Below are 18381 nucleotides of genomic sequence, written 5' to 3'. Positions count from 1 at the left end.
CGCAGAACTCAGATTTGATGCTAAAAAAAGAATTAAAAAAAGATAAAAATGTGCTTGATTCGCCTCTCCAAAGTCCCATACAAACCTTCGGATAATCGGATTCATTTTCAAAACAGTTTATCAACAAGAAAAAAGTGCCAATATCGAAACTCGGACACCTAAGTTCGATCACTATTAGGTGGTCAATTGTCAATATAAACCACTCAATGGGATGAACTGTTTCAATGAACAACTGAACACAATTTCGTGATGGCTCATTCTTCCATTTAATATTGGTAGAGCTATTCTACTGTTGGTGTATCTTTAAGCAAAAAGTGGACTTAAACATAACACATGTTTACAATAGTTTTTAATTTAGGATGATGTACATTTATTTGTTTACGAAAATACAATAAAATAACGATTCACAATGCCTTGAAACAGTAATAGCAAGGAATTAGTACAAATTCAGTGAAATTCGAAGAACACCCAAAACTGACGTTGTCCGTGAGAATAATAGCCAGGAGTCGAAAGAACAGTGGTATCATTCACGGACACAGAGAACACAGCACGAGTTGAGCGAAAGAATTATTCCCTCGAGGTTCATTTGCTAAACAAGTTCATACGTCAAAACAAAAAAAAAACAAAAGTGTCAACTACGGGAATTGAACCAGAAACCTTTGACAAACTAAGCCAATGACTTAACTGCCTCGGCCACCGTAAGTCGAGGTATGACACTTGTTGGAGATTTATTTACGATTTGTTTTAATGGTGTGAGTTGGTAGCATTATTCTATCGATTTTGGCTTTGAGCCCTCAATAAATTTCGAGGGAACGATTCTCACGAATTTGAATTTTGGGTGTAGCTTCTGGTAATTCAAAGAAATTCAAGGAAACTACACGGATAGAAATCCTGCAAGCAAATCCGGTAACTCTGTGTTGTCGAATTTGTAAACATTGAAATGTTTCCAAAATTTCGATTCTGGGAACTATGTATCGATTATGAAAACATTTCATTTTTTACAAATTTGATAACACAGAGTTATCGGGTTTGCCTACAGAATTTCTTTCCGTATTTGCCATTGTTTCGATGTACGATTCTGCAAAAAGTCTTTTTGCAACGAAAAATATGTTTTACTTTAAAGCTAAAATGTAATTAAGATGGATTTGTAAGATAATGTACGACTCGTGCTGAAAAATCTTCTTTATGCAACATGTTGCATAAACTACCATTTCCTGTCAAAAGTTTCGGTAGCGTCCTAATTTCAGGTCACAAAATAAAATTGAAAAGTAAGGCGTCGTTTTTTTTACGTTCTAAAAAAGAAATTTAAATAACGACTTCTGTAAATCTAGTGAACTTTCCCGTACTTTCTTCATTTTGTTTTGAAAAGCAGGCCCTTTCGACGTTCGAGAATTTCAGGAAAAGTGAGTTGTTTAACGATGAAATTGCAAAATAGTAGTTTATACAACAAGTTGCAAAAATAAGATTTTTTCAGCACGAGTCGCACATTTATGCAACAAGGTTTACCGAGTTGGATAAATACGACGAGTGCTGAAAAAATCAAGTTTTGCAACGAATTGCTTACAACATTTTTTGCCATTTCGAAAAACGCTTCTGGAATGGAATTTTTTGTCAAACATTCATGTATTTATTAAATTCACCGTTCAAACCAGAAAATATTGAAAAATATTATTTTTCGACACTAGTGATGAAAAGTTCAACTTTTCAGCACCCATTACAAGTGCTGAAAAGTAGAAAGGTATTAACTTTCCATTCTGTTATTTTTGGTATGGAAAAGTAGGCAGTTTCGTTTCTCCAGAAGGACAGGAAAAGTTGACAGTTTCACATCGGAATTGCAAAAATATAGTTTTTGCAATTCCGTCTTGAAACTAATCTCCGTCTTGAAACTACTCACTTTTCCTGTCATTCTTGAACGACGAAATAGCCTACTTTTCTGTACCAAAAATAACAGAATCGAATAGCAAAACTTTTCAAAATAAATACTGAAAAGTTCTACTTTTCAGCACTCAAATGGGTGCTGAAAAGTTGAACTTTTCAGCACTTGATTCGAAAAGTAACACTTTTCAACATTTTTTTTTGATTTAAACGATTTATTGACAAAATACATGAAAATTTGGCTTAAAATTTCACTCAGTGTGTGTTTTATGGAATTGCAAAAAATGTTGTATGGAACTCGTTGCAAAACTTGATTTTTTCAGCACTCTTCGTATTTATCCAACTCGGTGAACCTCGTTGGATAAATGTACAACTCGTGCTGAAAAAATCCTCTTTTTGCAACTTGTCGCATAACACTGGAACGCCCAACGCATGCCCAACTTACACGGACGCCCAAGCCTCTAAAAAAAGGTGGAACGGTAATTTCAACTCGCTGGTTCTCGGGCATAACTCAACCAATCGGGACGATTCTTGTTTCCAGTGATTTGTATTAATGTCTAGATGATTCTAAAATTTTTCAGAACTTGATTTGAACAAATCTGTAATTTCTGCGACCGAAAACATCGTTCCACCTTTTTTTAAAAGACTGCCTCCGCGGAATTTTCGGCGAACTTTTTTTTAAACGCGAAAAAAAAAGTTGGAACGATGTTTTTGATCGCAACAATTACAGATTTGATCAAATTAAGTTCTGCAAAGGTCTAGAATCATCTAGACATCCTAACAAATCACTGGAAAGAAGAATCATCTTGATTGGTTGAGTTATGCCCGAGAACCAGCGAGTTGAAGTTACCGTTCCAACTTTTTTGAAGCCTTGGGCGTTGGAATGATAAACTACTATTCTGAACATTATTTTTTGAGACAACAGACCATAAATTAAAAATAAATGCTCGTTTTAGTTTATTTTTTCAATAACTATACTTGGAATGTCATTTTTTTTATATTTAAAAAATATTCTTATCTCATTTTGCTATCATTTTTATGTACATAGGAAATCCACCATTGGTTATTTTGAAAAATTAATCTAGATTGAAAACAGGTAATGCTTTTTTGTCAACACTCCAAAATTATTTGAAGGAAACAAGTAAAATCATTTATGGATTTTGAAGCAGGATAAAAAAAAATCGTAATAAAAAATATCACAGTTAAAATGACTAATGCAAATCTAGCTACGATCCAGCGATCCAACTAAACAACTCAACAGGTTCCTCCCCGCGATCCTCTACAGAGAGTTACAGACCGCCTGCGATTAGCTGCACAGTTTAATACCACCATGGTGCACCATCGCTAACCATGGGAAAAGCCGCCAATCCATCAACTGCATTACTGATTAGCTAATAGAAAGGGTATCTCCTCTTACAACCAGTAACTCAAACAAGTCGATAATGATGAATGAAAAAAAAGCAATCGCGTGTTTGTTTACGTACTTTTTATGTGAAAGGATTTTCCAATCAAAAACAAATAATTTAAAGATTTAATTATTTGCCCATTTTCTGCACTGCAAACGTAGCAACTCCGAACAGCACAGTTTAGCAGATTCGATCGGACGTAGGTGTTGCATATTCATTGGGTGAAAATAGGAAGTACCCGCGCCGGCTTCGCACCGGATTGGAGTTGCAAGCGCAAAAAAATAAAACACACAAAAAGGCGTCACGCGGAAAAGACGATCGCCGACGCCGGGTGGTGGCTCGATGACTGACTCTTCCGCCGCCGCTAAATGGACAGTGATGTGGACGTAAAAGAAGTGAAGAAGTGCGTGTGGTTGCGCATAAATTGCACGATAATGGAAATCAATCCGCGGGGTTGCATCGTGCATCAATCCGGTCGGCTGGCCGGGAGTCCCCAACACGGTCAATTGGCGATCATATTTGTCCGCGGCGGATGTGATGCAAAGGGGGGAAGGAGTGGAGGCTCGATCTGTTGTATGACATCAACGCGAGAGTTATGGAGTGAACGCGCGATCGCGTTTGATCGATTTTTTAGTGCTGTTACCGGATGGGTAACGACGATCAGGTTGACGCAAGTCTTGGACGTGTGCTTTCGAGGTTATCTTCCGTATATTGAAGTATTTAATGCATAAAGTATTTTGCGTAAGTGGACATTTCATGTCACACTTTTTTAATCCACATCTGTAGGCATTTTTTGAGATTTTTTCAAAATATCAATGTTAAATCAAATTTAATAAAGCATCCAACTGTATACAGTGGTCCAGGTCGCAAAATAAAATATAAAATTTTGATTTAAATTAGGAACAGTTTAAAATTTAGCAATTATTGACATTTTATGATTAATTTTAGATTGCAAAATAAATACAGCTCTTGAGTGAATCAGGTTACCTCTAATACGATTTTCAAATAAATTTCCGAAGAAAATACCGCTTAAATTTCCCCCTTTTTTCTCAACACTCACCTCCCTCAGCTGCTCCTCCAGCATGTGGTAGCGGGCCTGCAGCACGGCGTACTCGGCCTTCGTCCGGCTGGTGCGGTCCTCGACATTGTTCTGCGTGTCGGCCAGGTTCGTCACTTGGCGCTGCAGTATCTCTAGCTGCAAGTAGAAAAAAATAAGGTTCAAAATTAGTAACTGATTCATAACAATGTTTCCAGAATTGCAAGCTCACTCAAACGCAAACAGAAAACGCTTCCCTGCTTTCCCTGGTGTAAAAGCGAACGATTTAGCAAAATGAATCACATCCAGTTCTGCAAAGTCAACTCATTTTCGGTGGCGTAACTTCCCATTTTCAGCAGAACTCTCTATCTTTACAGCGTCTCTTGGCTAACTTGGTGACACAGTTACACGAGGAGGGCATTATGTGACGCTGGCAAAAGAGAAGGCCCATCAATTTCAATTTGCTTACGGCCCCGCACACAAACTTGGGCGAGTGATCTAACGAGAAGAGCGTCGTCGTACTCAAAAAAAAAAGACGCAAAACTGTCCTCCGCGGGGAAGATCCGCCGTTGGATAACGCACCACCGCCACTGACCGAGTTATTAGGCGCCCATTACGGCCAATTGGCGATGCTCCAGAAGTTTGAAGATCGCCCCTTTGGTGCGTAACGCCCTCCCTCGGCAAGATGTCACGTAACCAGCTTCAGTTGTGAGAAATTATCGCCCAAAATCGGTGTTCACGCGTCTAAACGCAATTACGCAAACGGGGCCGAAAAGTTCAGTGAATCTTTTTGTTTCGTTTCACTGTCACCCACGACGATGTGGTACGGACCCCGAAAGCATGGGGCCACCACGAATCAGCGACGGGGGGGGGAGAGGCCAATGATCTGTGAAAATGACACCTTTTTTCGCAGAGTCATAAAACCGTGATTCGCAATTAAACTTTTTTGAATGACAAAAATGGTTGGTGGGACCTGGATGGAAAAAAGCGCAAGCAATTGAATAACCTCTAAAACACAAAAAAAAACATCAAACTTGCACACAGAAAGAATACATATTTGTTGCCGTCACCAAAAACACGTTCTTAAAATTCTGCAAACAGAGTATTTGTTTTTAAAAGCGATATAATATCACTTGGATTTAATTTCGCCTCAAAAAATCACAATAAAAAATAGATATTGTCTAATCAACTTGAAAACGTATATCTTGGAAGAATTGAGGTCTTTGGTCTTTGAACAATGCGTTCTAAATCTAAAATATAAACTTTCAACCCTAACCAGTATCTTGAAATCTTCTGAAAAGAAAATGTTTGCTCTGTTCTAACAAATTGAATAATTCAGAGTAATTTTCTACGTTCTTGCAAATCAACTTTTCTGCTTTTTTTTTTAAATTAGGACGAAACTGCGGCCTTGCTTTCACGATGCCAAAAAAAGTACATATTTTGCATCATCGAATTTCCAAACAAATTTGCGGGCTGGAAATTTAAAAAGGTTTGTGGATATTCAACAATCTGACAATTTTGATACCAAAGCGATGTAAAAGAATGGGATTTTTGAGATTTTTTTTTTTTTCTAAAATTTCATGAATCATTTCAGAATGAACAACCACCCCTCGAGCTTGGGAAGGTGAGTGCCAAGATATTACTTTGGAAAGTTGTGCATTTTTGCCTTCCTCACGTTACTGAGGAAAGGCTATAAAATCACTCGAAAAATGAACTTCTCAATTAGACCTCCACCTTCATGTATACCTATCGACTCAGAATCAAATTCCGGAAGATTGTAAAAAGGGTGGTTTTTGTAAGAAAACCCGTCATGCTATACATTTTCAGAAAGGTATTTAAAAGACCTTTCCAACGCGTCCAAGACATTGAAGATCTGACAACCCTATCAAATGTTATTTACGCAATTTTATAGGCCGGATCTCAGATATTTTGATGAAAATGCTGTCCGGATCTCTCATGCGACCTATCGTAGGATGAGTATTCAAAAGACCTTTCTAACGCGTTCAAAACATTGAGGATCTGACAACGATATCAAAAGTTATATGCAATTAAGTGTTATTTACGCACTTTTTGCATTTTGGATAGCACCCTTTAAATGTAAGGAAGGCGCCAACCACCTAAGGGTGGATTAAGTAACGTTTTTACAATAGGGTAATTCTCCGCCAACTCACACAGCAGTTGCCCCGACCCCTTTTCGATTTGCGTGAAACTTTGTCCTAAGGGGTAACTTTTGTCCCTGATCACGAATCCGAGGTCCGTTTTTTGATATCTCGTGACGGAGGGGCGGTACGACCCCTTCCATTTTTGAACATGCGAAAAAAGAGGTGTTTTTCAATAATTTGCAGCCTGAAACGGTGATGAGATAGAAATTTTGTGTCAAAAGGACTTTTATGTAAAATTAGACGCCCGATTTGATGGCGTACTCAGAATTCCGAAAAAACGAATTTTTCATCGAAAAAAAACACTAAAAAAGTTTTAAAAATTCTCCCATTTTCCGTTACTCGATTGTAAAAAATTTTGGAACATGTCATTTTATGGGAAATTCAATGTACTTTTTGAATCTACATTGACCCAGAAGGGTAATTTTTTTCATTTAGAACAAAATTTTTCATTTTAAAATTTCGTGTTTTTTCTAACTTTGCAGGGTTATTTTTTAGAGTGTAACAATGTTCTACAAAGTTGTAGAGCAGACAATTACAAAAATTTTGATGTATAGACATAAGGGGTTTGCTTATAAACATCACGAGTTATCGCGATTTTACGAAAAAAAGTTTTGAAAAAGTTACTTTTTGCGTTTCTCTTTATTTTGTCGTCCGTGTCTGTCGCGGGTTGAAATGAACGGCCATGATCCATGACGACCAACTTTTTCAAAACTTTCGATGAAAAATACGTTTTTTCGGAATTCTGAGTACGCCATCAAATCAGGCGTCTAATTTTACATAAAAGTCTTTTTGACACCAAATTTCTATCTCATCACCGTTTCAGGCTGCAAATTATTGAAAAACACCTCTTTTTTTGCATGTTCAAAAATGGAAGGGGTCGTACCGCCCCTCCGTCACGAGATATCAAAAAACGGACCTCGGATTCGTGATCAGGGACAAAAGTTACCCCTTAGGACAAAGTTTCACGCAAATTGAAGAGGGGTCGGGGCAAGTGCTGTGTGAGTTGGCGGAGAATTACCCATATGAAAAAAAAACTAAAATTACAAAACACAATTATAAGTTTTAAAAAGTGAATTAAAATATTAGAACTATTTTTCTGTGTACCCATTTTTCTGAAAAATAAAACCTAATTTTAACCTACAACTTTGTCGAAGACATCAAATCGATCCCTTCACGTGCCTGTTTTGTATGTCCAGTCCGCAAAATTGTAAAGAAATATACACAAATTTTATTATTATTTTTTTTATAGAAATAATTCAATAATTTGATTCTAAGAAATCTTTTCCAATTTTCCTCATGGATTAATTTGTTTTCCAGAAAATTAAATTCGTTAAACCTTTTAAATCATTTTGAATTATTTCTGGAGCTTTGGGCGAGAAAAAAAACAAAACAAACGTAGAGAAATACTTTTAAAGAAGTTTAGCAAGGATTTGAGCAATTTGTAGACCTCTTGTCTCCATGGAAAAAAGAAGGCAATACAAATAAATTACGGAGCAGTAAAAAATCGTTTTGAGTGCCAATAAATCTTAATCAATTTAATATTAAAGGCAGTTCAAAAAACAAAATTATGGGTTATTTTGCAGGAATTCCAAAATCTTTTTTTTTTGCAAACTGTCAACTTTTCCTGTCCTTCTGGAGAAACGAAACGGCCTACTTTTCCCTACCTAAAATAACTGAATGGAAATTCAAAACCTTTCAATACTAGTGCTGAAAAGTTCTTATTTTCAGCACCGAAATGGGTGCTGAAAAGTTTTACTTAAAAAGTTTTACTACTATCGAAAAGTAACATTTTTCAATATTTTTTTGTTTTGAATGGCGAATTTACTAAACACATGAATGTTTGACATACAATCTCATTCAAGAAGCGTTTTTCGGAAATTCAAAATAGTAGAGCAGAGGATTTTTTCAGCACGAGTCGTACATTTATCCAACGAGGTTCACCGAGTTGGATAAATACGAAGAGTACTAAAAAAAACAAGTTTTGCAACGAGTTCCATACAACATTTTTTGCAATTCCAAAAAACACACACTGAGTGAAATTTTATGTCAAATTTTCATGTATTTTGCCAATAAATCGTTTGAAACAAAAAAATGTTGAAAAGTGTTACTTTTCGAAACAAGTGCTAAAAAGTTCAACTTTTCAGCACCCATTTGAGTGCATAAAAGTAGAACTTTTCAGCATTTATTTTGAAAAGTGTTGCTATTCGATTATGTTATTTTTGGTACAGAAAAGTAGGCTATTTCGTCGTTCAAGAATGACAGGAAAAGTAAGTAGTTTCACGACGGAATTGCAAAAAATGTTGTAAGCAACTCGTTGCAAAACTTGATATATTCAGCACTAGTCGTATTTGTACAACTCGTGCTGCAAAAATCTTATTTTTGCAACTTGTTGTGTACTATTTTAGTACTAGTTGTATTAATCTAACTTGATAAACTCTGTTGGATAATTCACGACTCATGCTGATTTTTTTCTGGTGCTTGTCGTTTGTACTAATAATATGTTTTTTTCAATCTGTTAAACAAATTAAGACAATTGACTAAGATTTTATTTTTCGTTAAAATTAGTTTGGTCCTAGGTTCATTGGTCTTTCACAAATTAGATAAAGATTTCATTAGAAATAAATGTAAGATTGTTAAGTCTAGCGAGTGGAGTGGAGTTCATCATCCAAATCCCTTTCCATGAAAGGATTCAGGTGAAATTGGTTTTATTCCCAATTATCAATTCCTAGAGCCAACCTGTTTTGAAAAATCATAATATATACATGGCGAAATCCAGTCTGCAATCGGCTAAAATCACGAAGCGAAGAAGAAAAAGGCTACACTACAATATTTCAAATGGCGTTCAAAACAATCCCAGAAGCATTCTCACAATCGTAAACACATGTCTACAACGACTCCAACACGATTCCCCTCCCCCTCCCAACACCCCACCCACACTCCGTACTTACTTGCTCGTTCAAGTTATCACAAAGGTCGGTTTTGATAAGGCCGTTCATTTTGTTGGTCCCGTTCGTTGCCTTCAAGATGTACTTGTTGCCAAACTCGGGATTGTCGCTGATCAGCTTGAGGTTGCTGTTGATCAGGTTGTTTTTGGCATTCTTCTCCTCGATAATGACCGAGCTGATCAGGTTGTTGGTTTTGTTGTTCAACAGCTTGTTGTTGAGTATGTTGTTGGCGTTGCTGTCTTTGTTGCTGGTGATGAGACTGTTGTTGTTGTTGAGTTGTTGCGTTTCGCCGTGGTTGTTGTACTCGTCCAGATAGAACCCCGAGTGCGGTCCCGAGGGGGGAAAGTCGTTCGGGTGAAGACTCAGGAAGGTTTCCTCGTCGATCAGCACCGGCTGATCGGGAGGGATGTAATCGTTTAAGCGTAAATCTTCCAGACTAGATGAAGCGGTGCGTGATTGTTGCAGGTTGTAGAGATTTGGGTGCAGCAGGCTGCTGCTGATGGCAATGGCCGTCGACTGGTCGAGCGTGGCCGCGGGGACAGTCGGGCCGACAAACTCGAACTGGCCCTGCCACATGTCGTAGTCCAGGTCGAGGCTGTCCGGCTGGCTGGTGGAGGCCGGGGTGGCGGTCGAGGTCGGGGTCGACGACAGATAGTCGACCTTCTTCGACGAGGCCATCATCTTGAGGGGCGAAAGCTTGTCACTAAGTCGGTGCCAATTCATTGGGCCGGCTACGGGCGAGCATCATTTGCCGGGGAGGGGCGCGCCAAGGGATTGGGGCCCTTCGGTCGGCGCACTTTTCTTAACGGGACACTTTACACTATGGATTTTTGAGCTTATTCTGTATTCTAGATATTCACGCACCGGATCTGTAGAAATAAGGACTTCGTTGCACTTCTTGTTTCTTACATGCTACACTTGTTCGAAGAATGTGCTAACTATCTGCGGTGTATTTAGTTTATTTACAACACAATTTGATTATTTTTGTTACGTTTTCAAGAATGTCACTCAATTCCCACAAAAACCAGAATAATATCTTTGTCAACAGGATTCATTGAACACACTGAAAAGTACTTTAAAAGGGAAGCAGTGAGTTTTTATTCAATTTGCCTTTTTATATCTCGATTTTGTTCAAACAACAAACATTGTAACTCAAATATGGACCTCTCGTACAAACAAAGTTTCGCCGCGCGGTTGGCATTTAATGCAAATGCAAAACAGCTGGTTGGCGGCAAACATTTATTGCACCACCACGCCAAGTTTCAGGTGTGATTTTCGCACAAACCCTGGCAATTGGCCAGCACGACGCCGCCGCCACCGCCTAATTCGCCCATGTTCAAGATCTTGGATAACTCGACCGACCGTGTTGAGTTACAATTATCGAATCAATTTCTGGTTTCCGAGGCTTGAATGTTTCGCGAACCATTTTCGGAAGAACACGGCTCGGGGAAATGAACAATTTGCTGCGCTATTTGGGCTCGAAAAGTGTTTCTTTGTTCGTCGCAAAAGTTGCACGTGCAACGCCAGTGTTTCTTTGTAGAATCGCGTGATTTCCAGGCGGAAGCATGACGAAATTCAACTCCTTGGGGCGAGAAATGCCGAGAGATGTCAATGCCTCCATACGGGCGAGCAAGCGACGAACCCAGCTCTCGTTGAAGGTTTTTTTAATGCAGATTGCGGGGTCCTTTTGCCTTCCCCTCCGAAAAGGTAGCGCAATCGCGGTAATAAAGAAGTAATGATAGCGCGCGGCGACTCTCCGTTTGATGGTGCGGCTATAGGTTAGAGATCGATTACCATTTTTGTTTGGCTAAGCCTACTCGGAAGTGAGGTGCCCTCTCGCTGTTTATGGAGCAGGCAGCTTTCTTCAAAAGGGACGAGGTTGGAGGTGGTCGCGTAATCGTGGGAATCTTGATCGCGCTGCCTTTTCCAGAGCGTTTGAAGCTTTTGTGGTACTTGAGATATGATTTGTGCTGAACTTGGTGGCGCTCGAGTCGTGCCGTCTTTCGAGAGATACCCCATTAGGAAGCAAGTCCGTGCTTGCGATCATCGCGAGAAGCTTGCAGCACTTCTGCTTTCACCGGGTTAGATAACCGGGCGCGCGTGATAACAATCGACGATTAATCTGGCTGAAGTAAACAGTCTTGGCTGCAGGGGTGTTTGTTTATGATCTTGAAGTCACGTAACGTCTGTGATTTTCGGTATTGAACGATCGCTATCTTTTGAAAATATTATGAACAGTTGTGGCGTGTTCAGCACCAGAGATCTCTGACCCAATTACGTAATGCTCAGAACGTCCACAAATCACCTTCAGCCAAAGGCGAAAGAATGTCTGCCATTCACATTTCTCAGCTTTACGACCTTTCGCGATTTATAATTGCCCCCTTTCGGCCGGCAGTGGAAAATTGGATCACCCGACGAAGGTCGTAACCGCGCGCTCTAATGGCCAATTTTAACGACCCTGGGGCCATAAAACACAAATATCATGGTTGCACTAAATTACAACGCACCCAAAGATCGCCTCCACGCGCGCGGAATGCCACGGGTCAAAGCCCTTTCCCAGTTCTCGTGTGGTTCACCGAAAAAAAACCGGATCATGTCGTAACAGACTGCAAAGTTGCACGTCCGAACTTCGCCAGAGTCGAATCTTGTTTTGATCGCTGAAAGTCACCAATCTGCGGACAGTGTCAAGTCAATAACCGGTTTCCGGGGCAGCTGATCGACACTTTTGTGCGCGTCAGCAAAACGTAGATTTGAGGACTGCGTTTTGCCTCATATCTAGCCAGCTGATTCATGCTGATCGAGTGTGACACCCTCCGAAAAGAAAGCTATTAGGAAGTGTCGCGCCGTCAATCATGGAACGTCAAAACATATGAGACACGGTGACTTTTACTCACTTCTGGTTGGTTTAGGTTCACCAGAGTTGAATGTATCGCTTCGTTGATACTAGATGTTTTCTCTGCTTGGGGTTGGCATTTAAGTTCTACAAAGTTTTAAAAACCGTTGAAATCGCCCAAATACCGTGGAATTCGTGTAGAAAAAGATCTAGAGAATCAACAAAGAACTTGTAGATTTTCATGGTATTGATGTTCTTGAAGAACTCAGTGCACGAGCCAAGCACGATCCCCAAGTTCCATGCCGTAACGAAACCAATTACGGCGCGGTCACTCCATCGGTTCCGACCCCAACAAGGACGTCCGGCCCAGACCATTAATTGCCACAGATCATGGTTCGCTCGCTCAACGAACTTCCATTCTTCGATCGTCCTTGCCTTGCGAGAGGACTGCAAATTCTACCCTCACTTTTATTGGCTCTGCAGATCTTCATTGAACACGAGCAGCACTCGCCAAACCCAGCCCCCAAATTGCGCCCGCTCGACCAAATTTGAATTTTCAAATTGGAAAATTATACCGGCCAGCAGCTCAGCACAGCTCGAGCCGTTGCTGGCAATGAAATTTCTATTTCGAAACTTTTTCTTCTTCTTTCTCTGCCTGAATTTGTATGGCAAAAAAATGCAACTTTTCTGCTCCTCTTCTCATTGGCCAGGCCAGGCGAATAATTCATTGAAAAATTATTGCATTTGCGCCGAGATAGTCCACAACAGTCAGTTCAAAAGCGAAAGCCACCCACCAACAACAACGGCGAGGGGGTGTGGGAATGATCGGCATGGCAGATGCTGCTGATGCTCAAGATGCTGGTACCGAACGCGAAAAGCGAAAACGTCCAATATTTTTCAATTATTTCATTTGATTTCCATGCGTTTGTACTATGCTCATGATCAAAGGTGCGTGCGCAATTTATGTTGCCGGAAAGTGCGTGGATGCCGACTGTTTGTTTTGCTTTGGAAGGTGAATTATCAGGAGGTAGTCAACGATTCAAAATAGGTAGTCAAAGACTTTTTTTGTCTGATACTCTGGTATTGAGCAGAGATAGACTCTTTAAGACAACTAATTTAATATCACTTGACAGTGTTCGGAAAAGAAAATACGCATAATGTGTTTCAAATTCAAACTTTTTTGTCATGAGGCTGTCCAAAAATTACGTCCAAACTTTTGATCAATGTAATGAACACACCTCAGAAATTTCATTTTAAGTAAATTAAACTTAGTTTGAGAAGAAGATACATCTACGTTGAGAATTATTCAAGATCTTGAAGATGTGTTTCATAAATAATTTTCAACATTTGAAGCATAGCTTAAAGCGGTCTAGGATATCCTAACCTCATCCAAAACTGTGTTATTAGAGCAATTCAAAGCAATCAGATCCAGCTAATCCAACGAATGTTTACCGGGTCTTTATCCAATTGACCCACAAATCCCATCAACGCCAGCCATAGAGTTCACGGCACACGGCCAAATTGGCCACCTCAAAGTGAGGCTCCGATCATCATCAAAGAACGATTGTGTGCTCGTGGCACACACAGCCTCCGCCTGCGAAGGTAATGTCCATTACGTAACTGTCATCGACCTTCATTTGGATCTACCAGGCCATCAGTCAATCGCTTTACGCGATCAAAACAAACTCTGAGGAAAAAAAAGCAGAGGTTCGTCGTATTTGCGCGCTCGAATCACCATCCCATTATCACACACGTGGGGGACACGCAAAACAGTGCCCTTGTTGTCTATCGTCTCGGAGCCATTTCAGACGTTGTTTGCAGCCAGGTGGTGATTAATTACCCGAATGAAGCAATACCATTCCGTTTTCTAGGGACGCACCGCGTCATAAATTTGGAAGACTCGCCCCCCTTTCGATCTCACGTGCCACACGCGACGCCGAGAAGACCCGGCCGGATCTGCAGCGGCCAATCGCCGTGCGGGGTGGCTGTTACGAGATTAACTTTCAATTAAGCTACCCAGCGGTAGCTGGTTGAATAGAAGACGGAGTTCCCTTTCACGAAGCTCGCGTGGAATTAGTTGGTGAGATTGAAAGTTTTACACAGGGCCTGCTCCAGGTTGTCGAAGTGGCGGAAAGTGAACCATTTCTCAGCTGCCCATTTTTTTCCTCTGGGCCTAATCTCGAACTTGAAAGTTTGATCCGCGGACTACAGCACCTGTGTAGTAATCAGCGGAATTGCCAAAGGAAAGTTGATTTTTTTGAGGTCAGCCAAATCCGATGAACTTGGTCGTGAACTATTCAATTACCAGGCTGCTGGTCAGGTGTAATCTCAATCTTTTTTTTCTTGCAAATCAAATTAATTTTCCCCTTTGCCGCATCGACGCCGATGATGGCCATTAACCCAAATATGCGCGCTCTGCTGCGACGCAGATCTTTCCGCGTCAACAAACGGTCGTCGGCAACTCCGCCGGAGGTAACATAATTTGGCGGGGAGAAAATTGGCACAATGTCAATTGCAGGAGCTGGACTTGCCATTTTTTGGTTAGGATTCCGTCCAAAAAGATACCAGAAGCTTATTGTTCCAATTTTGTAAATAAAAGTAATTAATTTACGCCTACGACCGCTCGAGCTACTGTTATTCAGCTATCTATTTTGAAATGCAGTAGTGCTGCGCCTTAATTGAAACGTCAAGTTTTATTTTTGCACTCTTAGCGTAGCGGGTTTGATCATTGTCGACAAAAAAAGCTGCAATTCAATCTGGAAATGCAGTAAGGTTGATGCAAATATTTTTTAAAAACTTTGTGTTGTTAAGGGCACACAGCAACGAAGGAAGTTGTTGTCTTCTTATCCCAAAATGGTCAAACTTACGGACCCAATCCTGCAATAACGGGAATGTAAAATTAATCAAACTTTGTTGTAAATTATTTTGTGAACAGTACCTTAGGGGATGAATAAAAAAATATCTCGATAGTACCCGTAGTTTTGAAGATACTAAAATGTCTGTAACAAAAATATGGGTGTAAAAGCTCTGGTTGATGTGCACCAAAATCAAAATCAAATTATTCGCTCTACAGCTTTGCCTTGGCGTTCTCAATTGCGAGATTCCTACTCGAAACTAGGTGTCCGAAGGCTTGATTGTTGAGGCAATTGCAAGCCTCTTTTTACACCTTAGCTTCCATCCACCCCGGGATTCGAACTGACGACCTTTGGATTGTGAATCCAACTGCCTACCAGCGAATCCACCGAGGCAGGACCCAGGGAGACGACTCCTACACCTGGACTGAGCTAACGACCTAACACCTCTAGGTTAGACCGGGGCCAACATTTACTTCCCCATCCGACGGAAGGCGTGATCAGACAAATCTCGTCTCAAAATTTGCCACCGGGACCTTCTGGGATCGATGTGCACCGTTAAGCTTAATTCTAATTAAAATCGAACAAATAGTTTCCGAGATATTATCAGTTCAAAATTTTGGCTGATTAGATGATTTAAAACTTCTGATTTTCGGTTCAAAGATCAGAAATCACACACTCATCACTGTGCGACGTAAGCGCCATCATCGCTTCGTTTACGTCACATAGTCAAAGCTTTTTTTATTTTGCTTGTAAATTGCTGTTATAAACAATTCAAAAAGCTCAGAATTGTTCAGAAAGAACTTGCCCATAAGATTATGGTATTGGTTATAACGGCAAAATAAATTTTTTTTAGTTTCTTTAACATTCCAGGCAGAACTAAATCATTTTTGCAACTTTCCTACTTTGTTCCTGAGGCAAAAACCTATGAAATTTCGGGTGGTTTCCGCCACATCGCCTTTTTGGGATACACTAATGACCATGAAAATGCTAATTTTGATGTTTAGTTTTCAAAATATAAAATTTTCTTCAATATTATTAGGGTTTTCATTTTTTAACCATTATAATAAATATTAATTTAGCAAACAACTAGAAATTTAGATTTTTTATTTTTTTTATAACAAAAATTAATGATCAAGATTCAAGCAAAACAATGTAAATAGGCCAATGTCAATGTCTAAGTCTATCCTGCTCACGTCAGATGATGTTTACACTAGGAACGAGCAGGATAGACTCTTTGTTTACACTTCGACAGTGGATCATTTACATTGTTTTGCTAGAAATATTTGAAAAATATTACGTGTATTGGATACCTTAAGACAAAGTGCTATTTTTTTCGAAAAATCATCATTTTTCAAAAATGCATTACTCTGATACCAGATTTTACAACAAATCAAACTCTTGCGCAAAAGATTCTTTTTTGTTTTCTAAGAAAAATTTGAGTAGAAAATTGGGATTTTTGTAATACTTTCTTTCGAAAAAGTTATGATCATAACCAAAAATTTTATCGAAGACACCAAATCGATCAAAAAATTTAAATCTCAGTCCCAAGACACCGATTTTTGTAAATTACGCTCATTTTATATGACAACTACTCATCGAATAATTAAATCTTTTGTATATTTGACCAATATCCGTTCACAGTTGACCAATTTCCTGGTTCCCTCATACAAAATATGCCAAAATGTCGCTGTTTTTCGCGCTCTCCTCACAACCGGTCATTTTTTCTTCGCCGAGCTCATGTTTTATTGATCTCGGCGAAATTTCCTCCACTTGGCCATCATTCCCAGCCAGCTAACCAACCAGCTCGCGATGGCGAAGGGGAAAAGCCAAGCCCGGCTCAGCTAGACCGTGCGAATGCAGTCATTTTACCGATAAGTTTAGAAAACGGTTATTAATGAGATATACCCCCGAAGTTGGTAATTAGTTTCAACTTTGCTTGCTTGCTCGCCTTGCCTTTTTTTCGCGAGCATTCCACTTGTTTCTTTAAGAGCCATATTTTCGCTAGGGGGCACGACTTTGTTCTAGAGGTCGTATCGATGAGCTCCGATTTTGATGAAACTTTCAGCGTTTGTTGGTCTACAAAAAATATGAACTCATGCCAAATATGAGCCCTCTACGATACGAGGAAGTGAGGTAAAATATCAATTCAAAATTTTGCAAAAATGTTCAAAAATAATAGGCCAAATTTTTAAAACTCTCATAACTGAAGTTTGGCAATACGTAAACCTGCTCGCTTGGTTTCATTTGAAAGGTCTTTACATGCACTACAACTTCGACTTTGAATAACATCTGTCGGATACTTACCTCCAGAAATATTTACTAATTACTGAAAAGTCATGATTTTTTTTAAAAATATCGTATCTTTCTTTAAAACGGAGATACCACCATACCCTATGTGGCAAAATTGAGGCATGGCTAGTACTCTAAGTCTACAATAATAACTTTTTGGTACCTACGATTGTGGTAAAAAAATCAATAATTCTTTGAAAATCCTTCCTTGTTCCTGAAATGTATGATATATCGAGCCAAACATTTCATTAGGGCACAAAACCAAAAGCTGTAATTTAGAAGAGAGCTGAAAGGGCACTGAAGCGCTGTCACCGGATTGTTGCCGTAATCTGGGGTGAATCGGGACTACAGTCTGAATAGGGACAGCAGTTTTTAGAGCACTTAAAACTTTTAAATTTGGAAATGGATAAACACATTTTGTTGGCCTGAGTCTGTTCTAACCGAAACCAACCAGAAAAATCAAAATATTGAGCTCCAACATGGTTAAAACTGCTGTCCCAATTCGCCCCATGTGTCCCGATTGACCCCAGTTTACGGTGTTTTGAATGATGTTTACGGGCCCTTTTGTTAAATTAGAAATAATGAGTAATTCAGTAGAAATTTTGATTATTGGTGAAGTTTTGTGATTGAATGGTGTAGATAATGTATGTGAAACATAAAAATTCTTCAAAAGTGTACTGAACAGCATCCGCGGGACCATTTAAAATATTGTTTTTTGACGAAGTTTTTCTCTGCAGAAATCCTTGGGGAAAAGAAAACCAAACTTTTTTTTTAAGTGAATTAGTGTTAAGAATGTATGAAAAGTTCACTTTATAACACAAAAAGTTCCTCAAGTACGAGAACCTAACGGAAAATAAAAGGGCACATTTGAACTTTTTTTTTTGGTTTGCAGTGAACATGGTTATGTGCCCTTTTGTGTTTTTGAAAAATTAGGAAATTGTTTGTTATCAATCTGATTCTTGGAGGGCATGTAGGGAGTG

General features: G+C 39.4%; 1 protein-coding gene across 11 annotated transcripts in view; it reads right to left on the bottom strand.

Moving 5' to 3' along the window:
* The window catches only part of LOC120430004 (rab11 family-interacting protein 4B), a 224957-nt gene that overhangs the window by 74472 nt on the left and 132104 nt on the right, over window positions 1-18381 (bottom strand). For 8 of the 11 annotated variants that reach the window (XM_052708414.1, XM_052708415.1, XM_052708416.1 and 5 more), the window contains one exon: window positions 4342-4476. In XM_052708414.1, the coding sequence (XP_052564374.1) occupies window positions 4342-4476 (135 nt within the window). Of the gene's footprint in view, window positions 1-4341; window positions 4477-9427; window positions 10302-18381 lie in introns of those variants that run through there. The other 3 variants (XM_052708411.1, XM_052708413.1, XM_052708412.1) reach the window with 2 other exon arrangements.

This window comes from Culex pipiens, chromosome 2, assembly GCF_016801865.2.
Source record: "Culex pipiens pallens isolate TS chromosome 2, TS_CPP_V2, whole genome shotgun sequence".
Classification (NCBI taxonomy): Eukaryota; Metazoa; Arthropoda; class Insecta; order Diptera; family Culicidae; genus Culex; species Culex pipiens.
Note: the sequence above shows the minus strand (reverse complement) of the source record. Positions and strands in the feature narration are given on the sequence as shown.